Source organism: Musa acuminata, chromosome BXJ2-10 (assembly GCF_036884655.1).
Source record: "Musa acuminata AAA Group cultivar baxijiao chromosome BXJ2-10, Cavendish_Baxijiao_AAA, whole genome shotgun sequence".
Taxonomy (NCBI): Eukaryota; Viridiplantae; Streptophyta; class Magnoliopsida; order Zingiberales; family Musaceae; genus Musa; species Musa acuminata.
The window spans coordinates 33,640,936-33,668,212 of NC_088347.1; the positions used below are offsets into that span (position 1 = coordinate 33,640,936).

The following is a 27,277-nucleotide window of genomic DNA, read 5'->3' on the forward strand; positions in this document are numbered from 1 at the left end:
AGGAACGTCGGATCGATGATAAATCCTGACAGGGCTTACCGGTGATCCAAAGACTTCTCGGAGTACGTCGTCGAGCACGCACGCTCTGCAGCTTCTTCACGTCGGGTCGGAAGCTCCTCAGCCGTCATGAAGACCTCCGAGCCCAACTTGTTGACCACAGGAAGCGGGAGACAACACGGCGGCGTCGCTCCCGCGCGCGGTTGCTCGACGCAACACAAAGCTCGATGACGGAACCACCTTTTAATACGCGAGTGGTCGACGAAGTGACGCAACACAAAGATTGACTTGACAAAGATGTTCTATTGATGTAGGGATCATTTGTACTACTCCCGATTTAATTTTACAACAGAAGTGGCACAAAGATTTGAATCGGTATATATTAACTAATTTAATTCAACAGCCCATCTTCGCTCTCCGCGACTTTGACCGTAACGGAACGCCAACCCAGCCAATTGGCCAAAATTCCAGATCGACCACCAAAATCATCTCCGGCCACATGCCCCTGATTTGAAAGCTTGGTTTCCCTCCATCACAACCGAACGTGATTGAGGCGGCGTCCCACCATCAGCAGCCAATGTGAATCGAGTCCATCGGATGGAATCTGATGCCATTTTAGGACCCGTTCATTTGGTTACATGACAAGTTGAAGAGGGAAGCCAGACGATTTCATTCATTCTCGTTGTTCCGAATTGGATGCCTACGTTTCTCTCAGGAATCAGAATCGATTCCTAGTTTCACACTCATAATCACTTCCGCTAGTTATTTCTTTCGAAACAAATATAATAATAATAGGATAAACTTTTGAAAAAAATAAATTTAAAAATTTTCTGTGGAACATTGTAACTTTTAAAATTTTCAAGATAGTATTATTTTAAAAATAATAATTATCCTATCTCTATCAGCACACACATAGGTTAATCCTGTCACTTGCTACTCTTCTCTTAGTTGTTTGTACCTCCACATATAAGTTAGCTCGATTGGTCGTTGCCCTATGTGTGTGGACTAACATTATTATTGATCATGCTTGTACCTTCATACGTGAGCTAGTCTAATAGAAGGTGGTGTCAGAGATTACAAGGGAGGAGGAAGTGACGGTGTAGGAGGATGAGGTCTAATAAAAGTAAGAGATTATTAATGGAGGATGAGGTCTAATAAAGATAGATGATTTAATGGAGATAAAAGTAAAACGATCTTTTCATATGACTAAAGATGTCCTATAAATTTTTTTATTAGAATAAATTATAATTTAAGATTTTTTTATAATTCATCCAAAATAATATAAGTTGTAATTTCAAGTCCACTATATTTGCCATTAGCTAAACAAATTCCATTAAACACGCCGATGCACGTGCGTCATCTCCGACGCCCAGGTGCGCTTATCCTTGCGGCTCACCCGAGTCCAAATACACACACATTTCTACCCCTTTATAACTTTTCTCTCAAACCGAATACTGGGGTCCATCGTATCACGAAATACGAAGGAGGTAGTGACGCGGGTACGAAATAGTGGGAAAAGAAAAGCTTTAGTACTGAACGGTCTCGAGTCGTAGAGATACGGCAGTCTACTCTGACCGCCACGGCCTTCTACCCCCTTTCCTCTCCTCTGCTTCTTTGCGTCCTTATAATCACCTCCTGCTTCACTGACGACATCGTTGTCTCACACGTCGTGCTGCGTCCTCGATGGCCATGAAGTTCCACCGCCGTCCGATAGTCGGGCCGCTAATGGCGGCCCTCGTTTCCCTGCTCGCGCTGCTTCTCCTCCCTCCCCGGTGCGCCCTCGCTCAGCCCTCACCGCCCTCCGACGGCATCAGCGACAGCGCCAACAACTACAACTATTACGGCAAGTTTAACCCCACGATGGCCATCGTCATCGTCGTGATGATAAGTCTTTTCTTCCTCCTGGGGTTCTTTTCCCTTTACGTCCGCAACTGTAGCGGCAGCAACGAGGACTTAAGCGGTTCCTTCCGCCGCCGCGCCGCGGGCGGCGCAGCCCGCTCTCGGCGGCAGCAGGGGCTGAGCCCCGAGGTCCTCGAGACGTTCCCCACGCTGGTGTACGCTGAGGTTAAGGGGCTGAAGGCGGGGAAGGGGGCGCTTGAGTGTGCGGTGTGCCTCAGCGAGTTCGAGGACGACGAGGAGCTCCGCCTCCTCCCTCGCTGCAGCCACGTCTTCCACTCGGATTGCATTGACGCCTGGCTCGCCTCCCACGTCACTTGCCCCGTCTGCCGCGCCAACCTCGCCGAGCAAGCCGCCGACGACAACCCCGACCTGCTACCTGTAGCCACCCCTTCTACAGACGCGGCGGGTCTACAACCCGAAACCGCTGCCCCGCCACAGGATCATGTCGCCATCGTCGTGGACCCCACAGCGGCGGCGGCGGCGGAAGAGGAGGAGCGGAAGGAGGCAGCCGCGGAATTGTTGCGGATTGGAAGCCAGAGGCGGGCGGCCCGGCCGCGATCCGGGCGGCGGCCGGCGAAGCTCCCGCGGTCTCATTCAACCGGACATTCCGAGGTCCGGCCTGTGGAGGACGTCGACCGGTACAGCCTCCGCTTGCCGGAGCACATACGGAAGGAGATCTTCGCCGCTCGGAAGTTCCACCGTTCCGCAAGCTGCGTCGCGTTCCCGACCGCCGGGGAGGGGAGCTCCAGGCGGGGGCCACGCGGCGGTGGCTGGGAGGGAAGCAGCCGCGGGTGGCGGAGCTTTCGTCTTCGGAAGTCGGACCGGTGGCCCTCGTTCTTCCTCCGGACGCTCTCGCTGAAGGTCCCGGCGTGGGCCGCAGGAAGGAGAGGGGATGGCGAGGGCTCGATAAAGAAAGGGGAAGGGGAGGCCTCGGCGAGGGGGAGAATCGCGCCCGTGATAGCGCCTCTGGAGTGCCTCGAAGGGGGCGGCGAGCAGTCGTCCTCCACCCGATCCCTCGCACGGCAAGTTTGACCGAGTCGAGCTGTTCGGATCCGTTCTCGTCGACTTCGATTCGTTCCAATTCTTTATTTTATATAAACATATAAAAAATGATGGTGGGGGATTAAACGTGTGTTAAACGGCGTGTGGGGGTCCGTAAGACTCAAAAAGAAATGTACATATCCTCGGGTAGTGTGTGGAGCATTGAAATGGTGGTTTGCGGGGTTGGACCCATTCATTTGTAGGTTAATAATAAGAGGATTCAATTGTTAAAAAGCTTTTATTTCAGATTGCATTTATGTTGGAATTTTGCTATCGAAATTTTATTGGATATGAGTGCATAATTGTCCATCGAATCACAGAAAGTAATGGTTTTGCAGGACATCATAATCCTACCATGTGCCATAAATTTGAAGCTGAGTTTGAATGAAATTAGTGACTGCATCAATTACCACTCTTCACGTGAAAGCTTCAACCACCATGAGGTGGAGGTTGGTATCCGTCGCGATCAAAGTTAGGCAGCCTTAGTTGTCTTACATGTTAGAATCATGAATTGGCAACTCGAATATAAGTTGGCATATTAGTCAGAGTTTGGATAGATACAACCATTAAAAGTTAACATAGGATCAATAATGATTCCACATGCATTCATCGAAATACTTGAGACAAAACAGTTCAAAGACTCACCAGGATTGTCATAGCCTTGCCTTGTAGTATAGCACATCCTTCTTCAAAAAATTTACATTGAGCAAAAATAAAATTATCACCCTCATTACATTACATAGAGAATAAAGCCAACACCTCCCCTATCATCCCCTCCCCCTTGAAGCAAGCATCCGCTTTCTAGCTTCGTCATGATTTCTTCAGAATTAGACATTTGATATGCAACATCGAAGGCCGAGTGATACCGAGTTGAATGGTGTTGCTGGGGATGGGTTGAAGCCACCGACAAACAATTGTAGTTCTGTCGAAAGCATCGAAATGATGTACCAAAGATTAGAAAACAAAAAAGAGTCTATCCTGTTGGCTAATTAGTGATTAATTATAATGTGTATCATCAGTATCAGTGCAAATATAAACAATGGCGCAAGGAAAAATGACAAACAGTAAGAAAAAGCATCCAGCACTGAGGTCATACCAGTTGGAGCTTGAGCCAGAGGCGCAATCATGCGATTGTAGTCAGGTGACCTCGGTTGATCATTTTCGATTTGGCCACCCGAGAATGAAGACTGTGATGGGCGCGGAAAGAGCGCCGATTCCGTCATTGGATCATCCGGTGTTTGGAAAAACTGAGGTATCTTGATCTGCCTCCTCCCACTGCTTAACCCAAGGACTGTTCCGAATTTTCAGATGTTGGAGAGTGGATGACAACCTCTCTGTCGGAGAAAACTGTAGATACGGACAATCATCTGTGATCAAAGAATGCAGGGAGGCGAGGTTGGTGAGTCCCGTGACAGACGTTAACTTTGAGCACTGTGATATCTTCAACTCCTCGAGTGAAGGCAGATCCATATCTATAAGAAAGCTGTGAAAGCCTCGAAATGATAAATACCGAGGCAATAGGGGTGGGGGGTAGGAAGAAACACGTGTGTCGTCGTCGAATGAAACGAAGGGAGCATCGTCGGAGATGTCACCAAACTGACTTAATTCTAATTTCCTCAGCGAGGAAAATGGGTGCCGAGGAAAAATCCTCAATTTAGGACAACGATCGATTGTAAGTTGGAGAAGACGAGGAAAGTCGTCAGCCTCCACTCCATCCCACTCTTCACAATTGGATATACATGAGAACGTCAAGGTCTCCAGAGAGGGGAACCCCTTTGTCGCACTACCAATACCACAAAACTCACGCCCAATACGTTGGAGACCGGGGAAATCATATATAGAAAGAACTCTAAGAGAAGGCAGTTGACCCAACGGTGGAAGCAGATTGCATTTCCAGCATATAGCCATCTCTATATTCACTAGTTTGGAGAAGGATGAATCCCCCACCCATGTTGCAAATCTGGCACCACCGTAAGCGTATATTATAAGCTGTTTTAGGTTAGGATGTGGGCGGAAGCATTCGAGAACCTGCTTTGTCGTGTCGTCGTCCATGCCTTCGTGTTCGTAAGGGGCGTCTTCATACCATTCCAGTGTCAAAAACTCGATATGATCTTTTGTCTTCAGAGGTGTTTCTGTCTGAGCAACATACTTATCCACATACCTGAGATTGTAAATGATGAGTTTTCCTCTATGATTCACTAAACCCTTCAATTCCTCTATCTCGTAACGCCAACTAGTCGGACCCAATGCGATGCAGTCTAGTGTTTGCAAGTTCGTCAACTTTCCAAGGCCACGAGGGATAGCGACGCCACTTTCATTTAGCATGAGATGCCTTATATTTGGCAAGTTTACTATGCCGCTTGGTAGTTCCTTGAGATCAAATGTAGCAGTCACATTCAGAATCTGCAAATTGTAGAGGCTGCATATGGATTCTGGAAGACTGTCAGTCTCATTACCTTCGATGGAGAGGTAGCGTAGTAATTTGAGGTCGCCGATTGAATCAGGCAGCCCTGCGATGTTGGTGTGGCTTAAGTCCAAAGCTCGTAGGTATTTCAAGTTGTGGAACAATTCATCGATGAACTCAAAAGTATACGCTTCCATAAAATGTGGTCCGGCAGTTATCAGCGTCCGGAGACGTTTTAGTTCCAGCAAAGCCTCCAAGTCTCTGGATGTCATCTGGTCGTGAACCAGATATAAGTGGCGAACCTTCTGAAGTTTGTCGCCATCCCGCTGAAATATGCTTGCGAGTTTGTTAGCCGCTATGCTTAGGGATTCCCCCTGCGCAACAGACTGTGCTAGATCGTGAACAAGATCATGCATCACTAACTCTTTCTCTTCCTCGGGGTCCAAGGCATGTCCTATACGTATCCCCTTAATCTGCAAAATTGACCTTTCCAACAAGTTTCTGACGTAATCACTGCCAATATCCTCTGCTTGCTTGCTTCTTGGAGGCCGAAGAAGACCTTGCGACATCCATAAATGGACAATGTATCTCTCGCATAAAACCGTGTCTTTCGGAAATAAGGACAGGTACCGGAAGCACCTCTTTAGATCTATTGCCAAGCAATCATAGCTTATTTGAAGAGCCGGTAAGATCTCCAAGTTTGCATCGACTAATTCCCACCGCTCGCTTTCCAAGATATCCGTCCATTTGTCTTCATTATCTTCGTAACTGAGGGCTCGTGCAATTACCTTCACCGCCAACGGCAAGCCTTTGCACTTCTCGACGATCTTCCGACCGATGTCCACCAAATTGTTATGCCTGCTGCTGGATTCTAAGCTTTCCAAGGCAAGCTTCTCGAACAACTTCCAGCATTTGTCGAATGATAAGATGTTCAAGCTCAAAGGCTCCATCGTCTGCATGATTCTGGCAACATATTCATTCCGAGTAGTCACTATGACTTTACCCACTCCAGCCTTGAGTAAGGGGACTTTCACCAACTCCCAAAGACTAGGTTTCTCGTTCCAAACATCATCCAAAACAAGCAAAAACTTCTTTCCCTGCAAATTTTCTTTTAGTTCTTGTTGAAGCTCATTTAATTCTGTGTGATCAACTGTGGTTTTGAAGAAGGACACCAAGATCTTTCGTGTTAAACCCACAACATCAAATTCTTCAGAAACACAGACCCATCCCCTTGTATCGAAGCAGTTGGACACCCTGGGATCATTATATACGAGCTGAGCTAGCGTCGTTTTACCGACTCCACCCATGCCAATTATGGGAATTAATGACACCGTACCTCCTCTGCCACCAACATCATCAACCTCCGATAGCAGCAACCCGATTAACTTTTCCTTTTCGTCTTCTCTTCCGAAAACAATTGATTCATCGAAGCAAGAACTCGTCTGTCTACAGTTACCCGACTCATCTCTTCGTCTCTTTCCATGTTTCTTTCCCAATCGGAGGGCTTTCCATTCTGTGGTGATCTCATCAAACCTCTCCCTTATCTTCTTGACTTTACTTGCTAAATCATCTGGAAATGAAATCCTTGAAGGAGCAGAGATGGAGTCGTCGCATACCTCCACATGCTTGCCTTTGTGTTGGCCGCCACCTCTCGATCTACTTTCTGCTTCGGCGCGCAGCACTTCGTATTCGTACTCCTCCACCGCGTCTTGAGCGTCATAAGCGACATCCTTGAGCTCACTCAACCATAGCCTTACAGGCTCATCTCTTATATCCTGCTCCTCCGAGTCATCAAGTTTGGCTTGGATCCTCAACATCGTCGTCTGCAGCTTCCTTAGCTCTTCTTCGACATCGTTCCGGGGCTCAGCCGGTGACGAAGCTGTCGTTGTTGCCAAGGCAAGCAGCTTCTCCACCGTCCACTTGATGATGGAAGAAACGATACCTCCGCCCATTCTTCTTCTTTCTACCCTTCTCCCTTCAGTATGCTCAGTTGGTATATACCATCAACGAAACCAGAAACTTGGGGCCAAGCCGCGTTGCGCCTTCCGCACGCCCACTTCTTATCTGGTCAGTGTGTAGCTCCACACGATCCGCTTGTTCAAATATCACACAGTACGAATAAAACAATAGGGATCAATTTGTGATCCAACTCAAGTCAGCGAAATTACATTATTGCCTTAATTGTTTCTCAGTGGTCGGCCAAAATTTCTCTCGGTGCGAGACTTCTGAAGCTTAATGTTGGGGAACATCTATCACCGATCGAGCGTTCGATCGACACGTTCTCTCTCTCGAAGAAAACGACATCTAGCCAACAATCTGCTTCCCAGCAATCGGTCTGCAAGGTGTTTAATGCAATTCGCCATCATCAGTCTTGTCATGTATCGAGTTTTTCCAACTTAAAGCAACGCGGCTGCTATTTAGTGGTGTGTGCTCCTTCAACTCTAGAAATATCCTCAGTTCAAACAGGGTGGTTGCTTGCATTGTGGGGTAGACATGGAAATATATAGACAGACACAACTTTTGCGTTGGTCATCGAAAATGATCCGTCCATCATATGATGTCGACAAGAAAAACACAGGTCGCATAAAATCGATCAATAACCTTGTTTTGACGTATATTTGACGTCACGATCTCCCTCTCTCTTTTTCTACTTGAATCTTTCTGTTTCCTTGCTAATTGAGTTATGTGCTTGGTTCCTTGTGAAATGCACTGTTGATCTCTAGAAGTAGTACCACCGCAACCGTTACTCTTTCACTGACATTTTGGGTGGCAACGTTAGTGACGGCGTGTGTGCTTTATCATGTCTGAGGGACGATGCAAGACACATACAAGTGGTCTCTCACGGGTTTTAATGCATGCGTGCACCTATAGGTGACGATTCCATGGTTTTTTTTTAATTAATTTGGGCGATTTCCTGTAAAGTTCTTTTTTTTTTTCTGAACGATACACTATTTTTATATTTTCAAATTATATTTTTATTTTTTATAATTTTGTAAATCCTCCCTCACTATCATCGATCACTTGTCGCTTCTGCCTCCTGCCTATCACCCGCTCACTTGTTCTTAGCCTCAGCGTGCTCAGCCATACATGCCACGAGAGAGGAGGAGTTGTCCAACGCTAGCCTTGTTAGGGAAGTTGGTGGTAGGTTTGTGGGTGAGGGTGAAAGAAGCATGGAAGTGGCAAGCGAGGGTGTGAGGGTCGAGTGAGAAATCACGATGCAAGGCTTCGGCTAGCGGGGTGTCACAACACAGCGAAAGGACCTTCGTTCACGTCGACATAGGGGATTTGACACTCCACTAGGATTGTCATAGCTTCTTAGTACAACACATCCTCCTCCTCTAAAACTCTGCATCCAACAAAAATATAATAAACATTCTTATTACGTCCAAGAGAACCATCCCCTCCCTTTTGAATCATTAGGATTCAATTGAACTCATACGAGAGGAGGAGACAATCGAAGTTATCGAGGATACTTCTCATCAAGTTTGATAATGTGCCACAATAAAGTAAAAAGAATTATTAAAACTAATAATTTGAAATTATTATATAAAATCTCATTATGTGCCCTTAAATCCACTGTAATCCCTTGGAAGAAAACCAATATATCATGAATAATTTAGAATTGTTATAGTAAGGATATCTATAAAAACCAATATATAACAAATCAATATCATGAATAAAATTTCTGAAACAAGATACAAAAGTAGAAAAATACAAATCATGCGCTGTAAATAGATGCTAAAATTACTAACCACATGCAAAAGCTGCTAAAATTGCTTTCATAGCTTTGATGGTCACAACTACTAGCATATAGGAAATATGGATTTGTGCCCACAATGGCCATAACCACAGGCATAGGTTTCTTCTATCGCTTAAAGAAAGCGGACTTGATAGCATCAAATTTGCAAATAGATGTCCATGGCATTATGAGTAGCCTACTGGATATGTTTATTAAGATAAGAAAAAAAAATCACAATTCATCTTTAGACTCGATCGGTGTAAAAGCACTTGGTTGGTATCAAATGATTTGAGTGGGAAATAGTGAATACAAAATCAAACACTTGATTCTGTAATGTAAATCCAGTACTTGGAATCATCGATACTCGAAACCACAGCATCGATGGAAGGTTTGCTCTGCACATTTTGAGGGTTGAAGCAAGCATCCGCTTTCCTGTCTCCTCGTCATGGTTTCTTCAGAATTAGACACATGATATTCAACATCGGAGGCTGAGCGATACCGAGTTGAATGGTGTTGTTGGGGGATGGGTTGAAGCAGATAAACTCGTTTGCCACCGACGAACAATTGTAGTTCTGTCGAAAGCTGGAATTCTCTTCTACAGTTTGAAGTTAAGGAATGAGCTGCAATGACCACCACAAGAGCAATGTAGTTAACCAAACCAAAGAGAAGAACACGAGTATAACTAGTCACAAAAAAACCTGCAACATTTCTTTATACTAACATTTGAGAAATATGCCCAAACGCCAGCCAGCCAGAAACTATAGTTTCATAAGCATTGTACTGATATACCCAAAAAAAGAGAGTCTATGCCGTTGGCTAATTAGTGATTAATTCCAATGTGTATCCTCAGCATCAGTGCAATTATAAACAATGGCGCAAGGAAAAATGACAAACAGTAAGAGAAAAACGTCCATCAAAATAGCATTCCTATATGGCAATTGATTGGTAAGAAAGATTAGAGAAAAATGACCAGTACCTGCAGGTGTCATCCTTTGGTACGAGCTGCTTTTGGCATATCTTGTCAACCCCAGAGCTAGAACCAGCTTGCGCTTGTAAATTGGAAAGAGAGAGTTCCAGAGACAAAGAGCACAGTGATGCAGGAGGCTCTGGTTCATCTGGAGCTTGAGGCAGGGGCTCAATCGTGCGATTGTTGTCGGGTGACCTGGGTTGATCATTTTCGATTTGGTCACCCAAGAATGAAGGCTGTGATGGGTGCGGAAAGAGCTGCAATTCCTTCATTGGATCATCTTGTGTTTGTCTCTCGTACCACTGCTTAATCCAAGGACTGTCCAAAATCCTCGGAGGTTGGAGAGTGGATGGTAACCTCTCTGTCGGAGGGAATCGTAGATTTGGACAGTAATATATGATCAAAGAGTGCAGGGAGGTGAGGTTGGTAAGTCCCGCAACAGACGTTAACTTTGGGCACAGTGATATCTCCAACTCCTTGAGTGAAGGTAGATCCATATCAATACTAAATCCGCGAAAGCCACGAAATGATAAATACTGAGGCCCTGAGGGTCGGGGGGAGGAAGAAACATACATGAAGGGATCAGGCTGCAAGAAAGCATCGATATGACTTAATTTAAGTTTCGTCATCGAAGAAATTGGGTGCTGAGGAACAAACCTCAATTTAGGACAATTATCGATTTCAAGTTGGCGAAGACGAGGAAAGTCACCGGCCTCCACTCCATCCCACTCTTTCCAATTTTTCATATCAGAGAATGTCAATGTCTCCAACGACGGGAACCCCTTTGTCTTACTACCAATACCACAAAACTCACGCCCAATACGTTGGAGACCAGGGAAAACATATATAGAAAGAACTTTAAGAGAAGGCAGTTGACCCAAGAGTGGACACACAGTGCATTTCGAGCATCCATCCAGCACTAAAGACACTAGCTTGGAGAAGGATGAATCCCCCAACCATCTTGCAAATCTGACATCACCGTAATTGGTTATTCTAAGCCGTTTTATGTTAGGATGTGGGCGGAAGCATTCCATAACCTGCTTTGCCGTGTCGTCGTCCATGTCTCCGGGTGCGGAAGTGCTATCAGACCAATTCAGTTCCAAAGACTCGATACGATCTTTTGTCTTCAGAGGTGTATCTGTTTGAGCAACATACTCATTCGCATACCTGAGATTGTGAACGGTGAGTTTTCCTCTCAGATTCACTAAACCCTTCAATTCCTCTATCTCGTAACGCCAACTAGTCGGGCCCAATGAAAAGCGGTCGAGTGTTTGCAAGTTCGTCAACTTTCCAAGGCCACGTGGGATAGCGATACCAGTATCAATTAGCATGAGATGCCTTATATTTGGCAAGTTTACTATGCCGCTCGGTAGTTCCTTCAGATCAAATGTAGCAGTCACATTCAGAATCTGCAAATTGTAGAGGCTGCATATGGATTCTGGAAGACTGTCGATGTTAGCACCTTCGATGGAGAGGTAGCGCAGTAGTTTGAGGTCGCCGATTGAATCAGGCAGCGCTTCGATGTTGGTGCAGTTTAACTCCAAAGCTCGTAGGTATTTGAAGTTCCGTAACGATTCAATTAAGAATTTAGTAGCATTGTGTCGCTCCCTATGTGGTGCGTGAATTATCAATGTCCGGAGACGTTTTAGCTCCGGCAAAACCTCGGCGTCTCTGGATGTCATCCTGTCGTCAAAAAACAGATATAAGTGTCGAACCCTCCGAAATTTGTCGCCATCCCCCTGAAAAATGCTTGCGAGTTTGTTAGCTGCTATGCTTAGGGATTCGCCCTGCACAACAGACTGTGCTAGATCGTGAACAAGATCATGCATTACCAACTCTTTCTCTTCCTCGGGGTCCAAGGCATGTCCTATGCTTATCCCCTTGATCTGCAAAATTGACCTTTCCACCAAGTTTCTGACGTAATCACTGCCTATATCCTCTGCTCGCTTGCTTCTTGGAGGCCGAAGAAGACCTTGCGACATCCATAATTGGACAATTTTTCTCTCGTATAAAACCGTGTCTTTGGGAAACAAGGATAGGGACTGGAAGCACCTTTTTAGTTCTACTGGCAAGCAATCATAGCTTACTTTAAGAGCCGGAAAGATCTCAAAGTTTGCATCGACTGATTCCCACAGCTCACTTTCCAAGATGTCCGTCCATTTGTCTTCATCATCTTCGTAACTCAGAGCACGTGCAATTACCTTCACTGCCAACGGCAAGCCTTTGCACTTCTCCACAATCTGCCGACCGATGTCCACCAAATCGTTATGCCTGCTGCTGGAATCTAAGCCTTCCAATAAGGCAAGCTTCTCGAACAACATCCAACATTTGTCGAATGGTAAGATGTTCAAATTCAAAGGCTCCATCGTCTGCATGATTCTGGCAACATATTCATTCCGAGTAGTCACTATGACTTTACCCACTCCAGCCTTGAGTAAGGGGACTTTCACCAACTCCCAAAGACTAGGTTTCTCGTTCCAAACATCATCCAAAACAAGCAAAAACTTCTTTCCCTGCAAATTTTCTTTTAGTTCTTGTTGAAGCTCATTTAATTCTGTGTGATCAACTGTGGTTTTGAAGAAGGACACCAAGATCTTTCGTGTTAAACCCACAACATCAAATTCTTCAGAAACACAGACCCATCCCCTTGTATCGAAGCAGTTGGACACCCTGGGATCATTATATACGAGCTGAGCTAGCGTCGTTTTACCGACTCCACCCATGCCAATTATGGGAATTAATGACACCGTACCTCCTCTGCCACCAACATCATCAACCTCCGATAGCAGCAACCCGATTAACTTTTCCTTTTCGTCTTCTCTTCCGAAAACAATTGATTCATCGAAGCAAGAACTCGTCTGTCTACAGTTACCCGACTCATCTCTTCGTCTCTTTCCATGTTTCTTTCCCAATCGGAGGGCTTTCCATTCTGTGGTGATCTCATCAAACCTCTCCCTTATCTTCTTGACTTTACTTGCTAAATCATCTGGAAATGAAATCCTTGAAGGAGCAGAGATGGAGTCGTCGCATACCTCCACATGCTTGCCATTGTGTTGGCCGCCACCTCTCGATCTGCTTTCTGCTTCGGCGCGCAGCACTTGGTATTCGTACTCCTCCACCACGTCTTGAGCGTCATAAGCGACATCCTTGAGCTCGCTCAACCATAGCCTTGCAGACTCATCTCTTATATCCTGCTCCTCCGAGTCATCAAGTTTGGCTTGGATCCTCAACATCGTCCTCTGCAGCTTCCTTAGCTCTTCTTCGACATCGTTCCGGGGCTCAGCCGGTGACGAAGCAGGCGTTGTTGCGAAGATAGTCAGCTTGTCCACCGTCCACTTGATCATGGAAGAAAGGATACCTCCGCCCATTCTTCTTCTCTGTACCCTTCTCCCTTCAGTATGTTTAGTTGGTATATACCATCAAGGCAACCCAGAAACATCTTATCATTAATGCAAGAGAAAACTTCTTATCTGGTCAGTGTGTAGCTCCACACGATCCGCTTGTTCAAATATCACGGTACGAATAAAACAATAGGGATCGATTTGTGATCCAACTCAAGTCAGCGAAATTAACCATTGACCTTCGCTATCAGGGTTGATTGTTATCGCGTACCGCATCCAAGACAATATGAATCGACTCTATACAAGGAAATTTTACGTTCTATTACTATCTGTCTCTTCCTCTTACATGTTATAACATTATTTGGTATTTTTAGATGTTCCTAAAAATATTATGTTTGATTCAAGATTAAAAATAATAATAATAATAATAATAATAATAATAATAATAATAATATTCTAGGGTATATGATTATAAATACTATATCATTATTTACTCTTCCTCGCAATACTAAAAGAAAGCGTATGTAATAATTGGAATCGTTGGTGACACAGATTACATGATTGCATTAATTGTTTCTCAATGGTCGATCAAAATTTCTCTCGGTGCGAAACTTCTAAAGCTTAACGTTGGGGTACATCTATCGCAGATCGAGCGTTTGATCGACACGTTCTCTCTCTATCGAAGAAAACTACATCTGGCTAACAATCTGCTTCCCAGCAATTGGTCTGCAAGGTGTTTGATGCAATTCGCCATCATCATCAGTCTTGTCATGTAGCGAGTTTTTCCAACTTAAAGCAACGCGGCTGCTATTTAGTGGTGTGGGCTCTTTCAACTCTAGAAATATCCTCTATTCAAACAGGGCGGCTGCTTGTCTTGTCGGGTGGACATAGAAATATATAGACAGACACAACTTTTGCGTTGGTCATCGAAAATGACCCGTCGATCATATGGTGTCGACAAGAAAAATACAGGTCCCATAAAATCGATTCATAAGCTTGTTTTGACGTATATTTGATGTGACGGTCTCCCCCTTTATTTTTCTAGTTGAGTCTTTCTCTCTCCTTGCTAATTGAGTTATGTGCTTAGTTCCTTGTGAAATGAACTGTTGATCCCTAGAAGTAGTACCATCGCAACCAGTACTCTTTCACTGGCATTTTGGGTGGCAACGTTAGTGACGGCGTGTGTGCTTTATCATGTCTGGGGAACAATGCAAAACACATACATGTGGTCTCTCACGGGTTCTAATGCATGCATGCACCTCTACGTGACGATTCCATCATTTTTTTCTCCTATTAACTTCGTAAAATTTCCTGAAAAATTACTTTTTTTAGAATTTTTTTAAAGATACACTATTTTTTATACTTTTTAAATATTATTATTATTATTTATAATTTTATAAATATCCCTTGTTATCACCCATCACTCATCGCTTCTAACCTTGCATGTCACCCGATCACTATTTATCATGCTTAGTAATATATGTCATAGGAGAAGAGTTGCACAACGCTAGTCTTATTTAGGTCGATGAAGAGTGAGGCCATGCAAACCTTTTGGGTCATTGATATAGTGACGAGGGTTGGATCCATATGGTGTGAAGGTACTTAGCAAAAGTCTTTCTTAGCGTAGGTGATGGCAACACTCGAGATGATGAAGTAATGGATTGGTTCATGCAAGGAAGATAAAGGAGAAGCCCTATAGTGGTCATCTCTTTCCCCTTTGCCAAAATCGATAATTACGATATGATGAAAAATGACAAGACAAAGATGGAGGCATTTCTGAGATCATAAAAAATATTCAGCACCGTTTAAGAAAAATAAAAAACAAAGACACCTTCCGAACAAAACCCAAAGAGAAGTCTTTTCATAAAATCGCCCTAAAACTTTTAATAGGATTCACTCAATAAATATTATTTTTCTTAACCAAAATGAAGGACTTTAAGTAGATAAAATAAAATAAAATTAAAAAGAATCATTTCAAGCCATTTGAAAATTAAATTACAGAAATCGATGATCATATTGATCAAGGAACATGAATGAAGTATTCCATTTATTAAGCACTTTTTCGTCTCACACTAGTTGATTTCTTTATAACAATGAAAATAAAATGATATATCATGTCGTGTCATCTCTCTTTCTTCTTCTCGCCACAATAGCCTGCTAACTTTTCCTTGAAATGGTCCATTTCTCCATTCGTGCACTTGCCTTCAGCGCCTGACAACAAACAATATACGTATAAACACTATATACATGATATAAAAAGAGAAATACTCTAATCCAATAGATACGTAGGATGATACCTCCTTATCCCAATCACATCTCATAGTGAGATAGATCAACACCACCGTTTGTACTGCAGTTCCACCAATCATTCCAGCCCAAATACCCTGTAAAGTGCATTCCATTTGATTAATAATGAACAAACCATGTTTTGCATGATTCCCACAAATTAACATAAGTTAATCTTCTTTGATTACTTCAAGATCCCAATATGGTAGATTGTAATGTGGAATCAGCGAGAAGCAAGAACAAAACTGGTGTATGGTTATGCTTTTCTTTTTCAAGGAGAATCTATTATATTAATGACAAAAACCAGTGTCTATGTTATTGTTGATCTAAAATGATATTTTGCTTTATATACCTTCAATCATAAGTGTATGAACATGATTTCAAAGTGACATCAATCGATACATCAGTATAACAGTTCTAAAGATATAGATGTCACATACTCGAACGCCAAGGTGGAATACAGATCCCATGATAACCCCGACAGGGATCCCGATGAGGTAGTACGATCCAACGTTTACATAAGCCACCGTTGCTTGCCACCCTGCGCCCACAGCGACACCTGTAGACCATATCCCACAGGCAGTGAAATGACATGTTCATTCTTGACAGCAGGAGCCCATGATCCTTCGAGATATATTGCAGGAAGAGCAGTAGTTACCAGAAAGGATAGGTTGGATGCTGTTGAGTAGAATCGCTATGGCCAGGAGAAGAGAGAGCTTGTCCGCAGCGTCGAGCACGACCGTGCTCGAGGAGAAGATGAGAGCAAGCTTGTCATGGAAAACCACGATGAGGCAGCAGGTGAAGAGGCCAATCATGGTGGAGGTGACCACTGAAACACCTGTGGCAAATTTGGCTCCCCTGCTGTTACCTGCGCCGAGCTCAATAGCCACTCGCACCCTTTGGATCAAAACAAACAAATACCACGTCATATAAAAAGGCATTTCAAGAATGATCAGCTTTATGGAGAATGAAGACTCATTTGGTTGAGCAATTTGGCAATCTAGTTCTTGGAGGTCACCAGCATACCCAGTGCCAGCGAAGAATGCCAGAGGAATCATCAGCTCCCAATTGTTGATGTTCATGCTGTTCCAGAAAGAAGAGTACAAGTCAGAGCGAAAGCTAGAAGTCAACATCATACTCTGTTCCTCCCGATGATGAAAGCAGAGAAGTAGCTCATACCAAATAGAGATAGCATCCACTGCGATTTCAGCATTCTTCAGGCTCCCAGTGAGCAAGATAAGTACTCTGTAATACCAGTTCTCCAAGCTGTACACGCAACCCCATGTAACCAAGTCAAGGAGATAATTGGATCACAAGATATTCAAGTCTTCATTTTGTTTTTATGTTGTCCTCTTTTCTCGTCGTCATTTGCTCTCTGTCACCCTCTCTCACCACTATCCTCTCTTTCTTTCCCTTCTTTGATTCTTCTATTACCGTCTTCATCTTGTTCTCTGTTATCATCATCTTCTCTCATGATTGCTGTGTCTCACAATCACTCTCTCTCTCTCTCTCTCTCTCTCTCATTGTTATGCTCTTTCATGTTTGCCCTACTATAAAAATAGCATAAGTAGATCATTTTTCTGTTTTATTTACATTGATGTGGTACGATGATTCGTGACTTGATATCGATGGCATTGGATTTGCCATTACGGAGTCAATAGAGATCTTTATCCAATGGCAGAGATCGAGGTTCTTAGCAAGATAGAGGTTTACTTGCTGACCAAATCAACGGAAAATTGCTTGTCAGCATTCTTAATGGATCCCGTGAATAATATGCAGATCGATCTAGCCTATTTGGAACTGGTCGTTCAAGCTTGGTCTTGGGACAAACGATGACTACTTGTTGTCGAAGAGAAGAAAACAAGGAAAGAGTAAGAGAGGGAGACAGACGTACCAGAGCATGACCCCAGAGGCAGCCGATAACTTGACGAACTCCCACAATTCCAAGAAGGCGTCCATGGAGAAGCCCTTCCAAGTCTCCGGACACCTCCCGCAGACCACGTAGGCGAACTGGCCCAGCACCTGGAGCCACCATGAGAAGCATAACGTGAGCGCGGCACCCCGAAGGCCTTGATCCAACTTGTACACCACCAGCCAGCTGAGGAAGATGTGAACGGCGAGCACCAATCCGGATGTGACGGCCGAGACCGAGTTCTTGAGCTGACTCTGTAAGAACCGGTTGAGGGGGAAGAGGAAGGCGAAGGAAAGGTGAATGGGGATGATCCAGATGCACACGCGGCCCGCCTCTCGAGCTAGCTCGGCCGGCTCCCCCATCAGCTCCAGCAACGGGGTGGCCATGATGTATACTGGGAGGAGGAGCACGGCGCATCCGAAGAGGACGATCCACGAGCGCTGCAGGTAGACTCCCAACATGTGGTGCTTCTTCGCGCCGTAGGCTTGGCCGCAGAGTGTCTCCAGGGCGCTCGCCATTCCAAGCTGAACGATAAGGATTACACGCAGTAAAACCCTATACAAATCTCTGGCTTGGATTCTCCATATCGACGAGAATGAGAATGATCATGATCAAGGAAGAATAAAGACATGCCATGAGGCCAAAGCTGAAGCCGGAGAAGGTAGCGGCGACGGACATGGCGGCGAGCTCAAGATCGCCGAGGTGACCGGCGAAGGCCTGCGTGGCCAAGTTCATGGAGTAGGACGTAATCCTGAGAAATATAGCAGGGCCAACGATCCTCCACAGCTTCTTGCTTTCGTTCCATACTCTCCTTAGCAGTCCGGGCTCCGAAGCCTCACCGACTTCCCTATTCCTCAGAAGTGGAACCGCCTCCTCCTCCTCCTTCTCTGTTGTCATAGCTCTTTCTCCTTCTCAAAGACTTTCCAAAGCTCAGGGAAGACGAAAGTGTTTGAGTGGGTCATAAAATGAGGAGTGAGATTATTAAATGAGCGAATTCTCCAAAACGAAAAAAAAATCTCTTTTTAGGTTTTTTAAGAAAATACTCTCATATTCATAATTAGCTAAAAACATATTTTTGTTTTTCTAATAACTGTATTGACCGATTTATAGAGTTGAATTAGTTCAGTTATTAATATTTTTACTATGTTATGAAATTTTAATAATATAACTTAATACAAAAACATAATGTTACAATTGTTTTCTGTACTATAAAAAAATACATAATTTTTTATATTATTTTTACACTATAAAAAAACACTATGTTTGCATAGGACAACAGTATGTTGTATGCCTAATTTTCTTTTCTTATATGACTTTATTTTTTTGAAGGCTACAACCTATCTGTCATTATTAATCAAATGTCCTCCTCGAGTTTCACGCTAAGGAAAACAAATCACTTAATATAAAATATCATATGGTGACTGAAGGACCGATGACAATTTTACAGTGCAGTAAATTGCAAGCAAAAGAGACATCAATCCCCTTCAAAAAAATAAAATAGTCGATTATTCCAAAAATAAGACCTTATCTTACATGCTTAAGTAGGTTCTAATGATATAATTTGTTTAGTTTGGTTAAATTTAACATGTAATCGAGTGACTAAGGACCATTTACAGTCCCACAAATTGCAAATTAAAAAGCCATCGATTCCCTTAACCACACAAACAAATTAATTATGAAATATCTTACGTTTTAACTACTTTCTATACATTATTAATAGAAGGTGTTAGCTAACTTAGCTAATAAAGATTGCGACGGCTTATCGTAAAGTTTCGACTTCATATTTTATTTTTATCATTTATTTTTTATAAAAAAATATTTTTTTATAATCGATGAGTCTAGTCGAAACTAATATACATGATGTTGACTACCCAGGCAACCTGAAATTTTAATTGATTTAACTTAAGTTGATCGATCAATTTTTTTAATATTCATCTCTTTTTCGTTTCTTGAATCCAACTGTTTCATTGGGTTTTCGTACTTCACAAACACCATTTTGATCTTCCCTTTAGCTAGATGTTGAAAAATGATGGGGAAGATTATAGAATTCAATGATGTGTAGAGAAGAAATATAGAGAGAGGCATTGAACTATAATATATGGTCTAAATATTATTAATTCCCAATCTGCAATGAAGTGTTCAAATTTTAATTTATTATTTCCAAAAGCAAAGTTCTTAAAGAGTATGATTGATTGCAGATGGCTGATCGGCCTTTTTCTTATCGGTCTATCAGATTTCTTCTCAACATCAACTAACTCAGCCACAAAATTTCTGCCTCTTGTTTGATTGTTGGAATGGTGATGAACGACTTATAGTTACTTGTAATTCCAATGGTACGGTGGCAATCATTCATCCCTAGGAAACAGTGACCTCGAACCGTGTGTTGCTTCTGTATTCAATCAGCATTCAACATGCATCGATTCTCCGATGACAAAACCTTGGATGGTTGTGACGACAGAAAGGACGAACGATGCGCTGTTGCTGGATACGTTTTCTTCAGATGATCTCTAACATCGTGTCCTTTTTATCTCTATAACTTTTGACTTTTTCCAAGTTCATATGCATGAGTGCGTCGCTATAGCCTTTTCCTTTCGCTTCAAACACAATTTTAATTAGGGATGATAATTTTATATTAATATAAATTTTAGAATTATTATTTAATTATCTCCGTTCGAAAGTTTGTTTTGCGTTATGAAATCATTTTTTCGAGTCAATTATAGGATCCATGTAACTCTTCTACCTATGTATTGTGAGGAAAACGATGGGATTGTTGTTTTATGGTCAGAGATCACATCACATTAAAATTGGATATGGATACATGGAAGATAAAATATAATTTCTATATAATGAGAAGAAAAAAAATCATTCTCATCGGTCTAATTTTCTATCAATAAAAATTCATCATTTAACGAGGATAGATGACGATAATCGAAAAGATTTACATTGTTCTAAAAGAGATTGAAAAAAAAAATAAGCATTTGAGAGAAAAATCATCCTCATCATTCTATTTTTCTACCGATGAAAGTTCATCGTCATCATCATCTAACGGGGATAGATAGCTGAAATCATAGTTCCAAAAAAGATAGAATGGAATGTAATCATTCGAGCAATAGGCGTGAGAAGATTGTTTGACAACACATATGACAACTCAAACACCAATGGCAAGTGTCAAAAGCTACATATATTAATTCAGATGTTGATTTGCTTATCACACTTAGGTGTTTGTAAGGGAACTGAGTGTTTGCAAAGGGAACTCTTCCGTTTTTGAGCGTGTCATAGACTTCCATACCGTAATTATTTGTCATGTCATCAGTATAAAATTGCTAATGTTTATATATTTTTTTATTATTGTTATCGATATATTCGGGTTGATTAATATATTATAGTATAAGTAATAGCACTTATATATATTATTTGATGTCATAAAATACATTCTAACTTTTTTTAATGTCTAAATTCCAATCCCAAAGTCACTGGCGAAAGTGAATGTGATGTCATGAAACCCGCTTGTATGTTGTATGTTACGTAGCATTAATTATTTGTGAGATACTAATGTAACGAGAAACTAAAATTATTTGTATTTTTTATAAAGTGATATTTTATTTATTTATTTTTTATCTTTTATAGTTATTTATCTGATTATGTTTTTATTTATTATATATATTTGATCCATAAGAAACTTTTTATAAGATTATGTAAATTTATTTATTTATTTATTTTATATTATTTAATTATTAAATCTAAGTAAAAAAATATTTATTTATTTTAAATAAATGTTAAAAAATTAAAAGGATAATTTTATTGTAATATATTCGGTAAAATTTTAAAATGTAATTTTTTCAAACAATACTTATATCAATATATATATATATATATATATATATATATATATATATATATATTTATTTTATTTGTTATCAAACACATAAAGCATTTTACAAGTATATATTCACTCAATTATTTTTTTTACTACTCATTATAAATAGAAACGAGAGAGAGAGAGAGAGAGAGCATTGGCTGGTGCTTCTCTCAGTTCCCATAGCAAACTCCATGGATGTGGAAGGCCAAAACTCCAATCGCCAGAACCAGGATGCCGCTCCCCTGATGAGCAAAGGCCTGAGGAGGGTCCTCATCGTCCTCAACTGCGTCCTCATGGCGCTCGGCAACACTGGCGGCCCGCTTCTCCTCCGCCTCTACTTCCGCAGCGGCGGGAAGCGTCAGTGGCTCTCGAGCTGGCTCGTGACCGGCGGATGGCCCCTCATCTTCCTCCCTCTCCTCGTCACCTACCTCCACCACCGCCGCCGCCAAATCCGCCACAGACATATCCACCCCACCAAGCTCTTCTTCATCACCCCGCGACTCTTCCTCGCTTGCGCCTTCCTCGGCCTCCTCACCGGCCTCGACGACTTCCTCTACGCCTACGGGCTGTCTTTCCTCCCCGTCTCCACCTCGTCTCTCCTCATCTCCACTCAGCTGGCCTTCACGGCTTTCTTCGCCTTCCTCATAGTGAAGCAGAAGTTCACCCCGTACTCGATCAACTCGGTGGCATTGCTGACGGTCGGGGCGGCGATCTTGGGACTCCACGTAAGCTCCGACCGGCCGGACAACGTGACCAAGAGCGAGTACTACATGGGGTTCATCCTGACGCTGGGGGCGGCGGTTCTGTATGCGCTGATCATGCCGCTGGTGGAGCTCATGTACGCCAAATCGACGCAGGCGATCACCTACACGCTGGTGATGGAGATGCAGTTGGTGATGGGATTCTTCGCGACCGCTTTCTGCACCGTGGGGATGCTAGTGAACAAGGATTTCCAGGTGACCTTCGTTCTCTGCCTTGGGTTTCAAGACTGCCAAGTCGATTCCTCCGACCCGAGTCTTTTCACATGTTAGATTCTGCGAGACGATACGATTAGGGAGAAGCTAATGACGAAAGCAATCACTCTGCAACTTCTCCCCTGTTTACTATTTGTTATATCACATGGAAAGTGATCCTATGCACTTTGTTACAACACAAAACTCGATCAAAGTGATCGATATGATGGGGATATAAATTAGGAATAATCTTTGTATATGAACAAATACTAGAAGACGATAATATGCAGCGAAATTAAATGGAAGCACAATCAAACAAAACACCAAGATATACGTGAAAAATTCCTCCAATGTGAAGGGTAAAAACCACGGGGCAAACTAGAGATAATTTATTATGAAAATAATGAATGTACAAATCTCAATCTCTTGACCTAAACCCTGGCAACAATCACAAGAGAAAAAACTGGGATATAAGGATCACGTCACTATCCACGATATCTAAAACCTCCCCAAGTAATCACAGCAAGAGTCTATTGTAGATTTGATCTAATCTGAGATGAGAACATTGCTAGATGATTGATAACAGCCTCTCTGCGTTGTCCTTGTCTTCTTCCCTTTCTTTCTCTTCCTATTCTGCCTTGTTTTCTCCATTTTCTTTGGAATCCCATGACTCTATTCTTCTCCCACGTTGCTGTCCTATTTAAGCCTTTTTCTACCTCCAAAACGCAGCCACCACACCCCTCTAATGTTAATTAGGGTTAGGTTAAGAGGGGGTGTGGGCCGTGGGCTGCCCAAGCCCACTATGGGCTGAATCTGTGGGCTGTCAGCCCAATAACCTCCCCCTTCAGCCCATAAGAAAGGCTGTCCCATGACTCATCAATGTGAAGTCATGCCGATCTGCTGTCGACATATCTCCTGTCTTTCTTTTGGTAAAGTCTTCATTCTATTTGGTAGCAGTACCAAATCATAAGTGTCGTTCTTCTGAAGAGCATCCATCTCTTCTTGCGTAGCAACTAACCACTTTTCTTTCTGCTCACTTTCAACTGCTTCCTGGTAACTCTCTGGTTCACCTGCATCAGTAAGCATCACATACTCATCTGTAAAGTATCTTCTGGAAGGTTGACGTTGTCTAGAAGATCTTCTCAATTGAGGTTCTGCTGGAACTTGCTCTCCTACTTCTTCTTGCTCAACATGTCCTGCAGGTAGATCAACATCAGGCTCTACATCATCTTCCTACACATCTCCCCCATCACCATGATATACTAGAGGAATAACTGAGTCACAATATGCTAATCCTTCTACAGAAGTATTGGATGGTGTCTTCTTCTTCAAATCTTCAAAAGTTTGATCCTCAAAGAAGACTACATCTCTGCTTCTAAACACCTTCTGTTTTTCTGGATCCCAAAGCCTGTAACCAAAATGATCATGTGAGTAACCAAGAAAAATACATTCTTTAGTCTTACCATCCAACTTGGACCTTTCATTATCTGGAATATGTGCAAATGCACGACAACCAAACACTCTCAAATGCTTGTAGGAAACATCTTTCCCTGACCATACATGCTCTGCAACATCACCATCTAGGACTGTACATTATAATAAGTTGATCACATCAACTGCAGTCCTCAAAGCCTCATCCCAAAACATTTTCCATCAACTGCTTAGCCTATGAAAGCATACATCTGATCTTTTCTATGATGGTGTGGTTCATCCTCTCTGCAATTGCATTATGCTGAGGTGTACTAGGAACTGTCATCTCATGTTGGATCCCATGTGATGTGCAATAGTCATTAAACAATCCTATATACGCACCACCAATATCTGATCTTATGCATTTCAATTTCCTTTCTGTCTCCCTTTCAACCTTGGCATGAAACTCTTTAAAGATATTAATCACCTGATCTTTAGTCTTTAAAGCATAGGCCCAAACTTTCTTAGAAAAATCATCTATAAAAGTGACAAAATAAAGTGCACCACTTATACCAAGAACATCAACAGATCCACCAGGAGTTTTTGACCTCAAAGGACCACATACATCTATATAAACACGGTCTAAGGCATGCATTTTTCTAGATAAAGCAGGACTAACAAATGAAACTCTATGTTGTTTACCTGCCAAACAATCAATATAAGGGTTCAGATATATACCTCTAAGGTTTGGTAATACCTCTCTCTTGGAAAGAGCTTGCAGCCCTTTCTCGCTCATGTGTCCTAGTCGCCTATGCCACAACTCCATGCTGAAGTCTTTTTCTATAACATTTAATTGCTCATCATAAGCTTTAGCCTGCAACCTATACAAAGTATGACATTTCTTTCCATTAGCTATAACAAGAGAACCCTTACTGAGCTTCCATTGTCCTCTGTGAAATCTGCTTTCATAGTCTTCATCATCTAGCCTTCAAACTGAAATTAGATTCAGCCTCAAGTCAACCACATGCCTCACATCCTTAAGCACCAACTTGCGGCCAAGGTTGGTTTTTAAATGGATATCACTCATGCCTATGATGTCTGTTGTGTCATAGTTGCCCATCTTAATAACACCAAAATTTTCAGACCTGTATGTAGCAAAAAACTCCCTTCGTGGTGTAGCATGATAAGAAGCACCTATGTTAATCACTCACTCAAGATCCTGACACACACAAGAAAAAATATCATCAGAAGGAGACAAAATCAAATAATCACCACCCTACATTGTAGCTGTAGTATTATCCTTTCACTCTGTAAACTCCACTTTTTTTCCCTTTTTCTTGTTCTTCTTAGGTTGCTTATATTGGTTTTTGTAATGTCCTTTCTCACCACCAAACAATATCTTTTCTTGATCTTGACTTGCTTCTACCCAAGCGTGAACTGCTTCTAGACTTTGACCTTCCTCTGTTCTCTGAGATAAGTGCTTGTGAATCATTCTGAGATGTTGCCGAACTCTTTCTTCTCAACTCCTCATTCAACAAACTGCTTGTTACTTGACTTATAGTGACAACACCACCTGGTGCAGAATTACTAAGGGAAACCACCAGTGTCTCCCAACTTTTTGGTAATGAACTAAGAAGTAACAATGCCTGCAACTCATCATCAAGAGACATTTTCATAGATGATAACTGGTTAGTAATACTTTGTATTTCATTCAAATGTTCAGCAATAGAATCACCCTCTCTATATTTTAGGTTCACAAGTTTTCTGATCAAAAAAGCTTTATTGTCAGCTGTTTTTCTTTCATAGAGACTTTTCAACTTTTTCCAAAGAGAATATGCAGAAATTTCAGTAGAAACATGGTGAAAGACACTATCATCAAGCCACTGTCGAATAAATCTAATTGTTTTTCGATCTAACCTCTTCCACTCATCATCTGCCATAGTTGTGGGTTTTGCACTATCCCCTTGCAAAGGTCCATACAAATCTTTACAATACAAGAGATCTTCCATTCTTGGTTTCCATATCATCCAATTGTTTCTATTTAAACTAATCATACGAGAAACATTATTGGCCTCCATGTTCAAATACAAAATTTAAATCACCAAAACCCTTTTTGCTCTGATACTAGTTGATGGGGATATAAACCAGAAATAATCTTTGTATATGAACAAATACTAAAAGACCATAATATGTAACAAAATTAAATGGAAGTATAATCAAACAGAACACCAAGATATACGTGGAAAACCTCTCCATGTGAAGGGTAAAAACCACGGGACAAACTAGAGATAATCTAATATTAGAATAATAAATATACAAATCTCAATCTCTTGCCCTAAACCCTAGCAACAATCACAAGAGAAAAAACTGGGATACAAGGATCACGTCACTGTCCACGATATCTAAAACCTCCCCAAGTAATCACAGCAAGAGTCTACTGTAGATTTGATCTAACCTGAGATGAGAACACTGCTAGATGATTGAGAACAACCTCTCTGCGTTGTCCTTGTCTTCTTCCCTTTCTTTCTCTTCCTTTTCTGTTTTGTTTTCTCCATTTTCTTTCGAATCTCGTGGCTCTATTCTTCTCCCACGTTGCTGTCCTATTTAAGCCTTTTTCTATCTCCAAAACACAGTCACTACACCCTTCTAATGTTAATTAGGGTTAGATTAAGAGGAGGTGTAGACTGTGGACTACACAAGTCCTATGGACTGAATATGTGGGCTGTCAGCCCAACAGATATCATCATCGACTGACCTATTTAGATCCGATTTCACTTGCTTTTCGTACCAGAAAGTACGGACAATCTTTGTGTCGTGATTTCACCATCTCATTGAGTTGAACATGTTGCAGGCGATTCCACGTGAAGCAAGGCACTCCGAATGGGGGGAGTCTAGATACTACGTGATACTTGTTTGGAACGCCGTGGTATGGCAATCCTTCTTCTTGGGCACAGTGGGTGTCATCTTCTGCGTGAACACGCTGCTCGCCGCCATCCTCATCTCGGTGTTCATCCCGGTGACCGAGGTGTTGGGTGTCGTCTTCTTCGAAGAAAACTTCAGCAGCGAGAAGGGCGTCGCTCTCGCCCTCTCACTCTGGGGTTTGGCCTCCTTCTGCTGCGGAGAGTACAGGCAAGAAAAGGATAAGAAAGACAAAGCAGCTCCCAGTAATCAGGTTGCTTGAACAGCTGTACTATTGTGATCAAAGAGAAACATCAATGGCTTGCTACGTATTGATTAGAGATCGATGATGGTGTGTAAATGGATATGGACAGGATAAGAACTTGTCCATGAAACCTTTGAGAGCTTCCAATGTACTTTTGGAATCATATTAGCAATTACATGCGAATCTGCTCTTTCTGGGAACACTTGCAAAGAAATCAGCACGCTTAACTTCGGAGTTCTAATGGGATCCGGTGCTTTAGTGCTAGTATGATCGTACTCGTTTTGTGTGCGTCGTCCCTCGCCTTTG

At 42.4% G+C, this 27,277-nt stretch overlaps 5 protein-coding genes across 8 annotated transcripts; 2 read left to right on the top strand and 3 right to left on the bottom strand.

Annotated features, from left to right (window-relative positions):
- The first annotated feature begins 1,572 nt into the window (after positions 1-1,572).
- LOC103969152 (E3 ubiquitin-protein ligase ATL31) lies at positions 1,573-3,183 on the top strand. Its single transcript, XM_009382607.3, has one exon. It carries the CDS (start codon positions 1,681-1,683, stop codon positions 2,926-2,928), a length of 1,248 nt encoding a protein of 415 aa, XP_009380882.2. The 5' UTR covers positions 1,573-1,680; the 3' UTR covers positions 2,929-3,183.
- Positions 3,184-3,563: 380 nt separating this feature from the next.
- Positions 3,564-7,545, bottom strand: LOC103969906 (putative disease resistance RPP13-like protein 1). 2 transcript variants are annotated; one of them, XM_065129911.1, is made up of 2 exons: positions 4,034-7,545; positions 3,564-3,859 (listed from the first exon to the last, which is right to left on the bottom strand). In XM_065129911.1, the coding sequence occupies exon 1, from the start codon at positions 7,291-7,293 to the stop codon at positions 4,165-4,167; it is 3,129 nt and encodes a 1,042-aa protein (XP_064985983.1). In that variant the 5' UTR covers positions 7,294-7,545; the 3' UTR covers positions 3,564-3,859; positions 4,034-4,164. The 2 variants fall into 2 exon arrangements, with proteins under 2 accessions (XP_064985983.1, XP_064985984.1); XM_065129912.1 differs by lacking the exon at positions 3,564-3,859 and having other exon boundaries at positions 5,029-5,307; positions 5,394-7,545.
- A 1,544-nt stretch (positions 7,546-9,089) lies between these two features.
- LOC135585333 (putative disease resistance RPP13-like protein 1) lies at positions 9,090-13,525 on the bottom strand. Of its 3 annotated transcripts, none has more exons than XM_065129913.1 (2): positions 10,057-13,523; positions 9,090-9,700 (listed from the first exon to the last, which is right to left on the bottom strand). In XM_065129913.1, exons 1-2 carry the CDS (start codon positions 13,413-13,415, stop codon positions 9,676-9,678), a joined length of 3,384 nt encoding a protein of 1,127 aa, XP_064985985.1. In that variant the 5' UTR covers positions 13,416-13,523; the 3' UTR covers positions 9,090-9,675. The 3 variants fall into 3 exon arrangements, with proteins under 3 accessions (XP_064985985.1, XP_064985986.1, XP_064985987.1); XM_065129914.1 differs by lacking the exon at positions 9,090-9,700 and having other exon boundaries at positions 10,362-10,634; positions 10,705-13,525; XM_065129915.1 differs by lacking the exon at positions 9,090-9,700 and having other exon boundaries at positions 10,408-10,591; positions 10,705-13,525.
- A 1,893-nt stretch (positions 13,526-15,418) lies between these two features.
- Positions 15,419-18,542, bottom strand: LOC135626045 (protein DETOXIFICATION 27-like). Its single transcript, XM_065131234.1, has 8 exons — positions 18,220-18,542; positions 17,569-18,110; positions 16,854-16,940; positions 16,701-16,757; positions 16,333-16,571; positions 16,115-16,233; positions 15,686-15,772; positions 15,419-15,599 (listed from the first exon to the last, which is right to left on the bottom strand). The coding sequence occupies exons 1-8, from the start codon at positions 18,481-18,483 to the stop codon at positions 15,546-15,548; spliced, it is 1,449 nt and encodes a 482-aa protein (XP_064987306.1). The 5' UTR covers positions 18,484-18,542; the 3' UTR covers positions 15,419-15,545.
- A 3,040-nt stretch (positions 18,543-21,582) lies between these two features.
- On the top strand, positions 21,583-27,107 carry LOC135624330 (purine permease 3-like). The gene is made up of 2 exons (XM_065127822.1): positions 21,583-22,401; positions 26,660-27,107. The coding sequence occupies exons 1-2, from the start codon at positions 21,637-21,639 to the stop codon at positions 26,987-26,989; spliced, it is 1,095 nt and encodes a 364-aa protein (XP_064983894.1). The 5' UTR covers positions 21,583-21,636; the 3' UTR covers positions 26,990-27,107.
- The last annotated feature ends 170 nt before the right edge of the window (positions 27,108-27,277 follow it).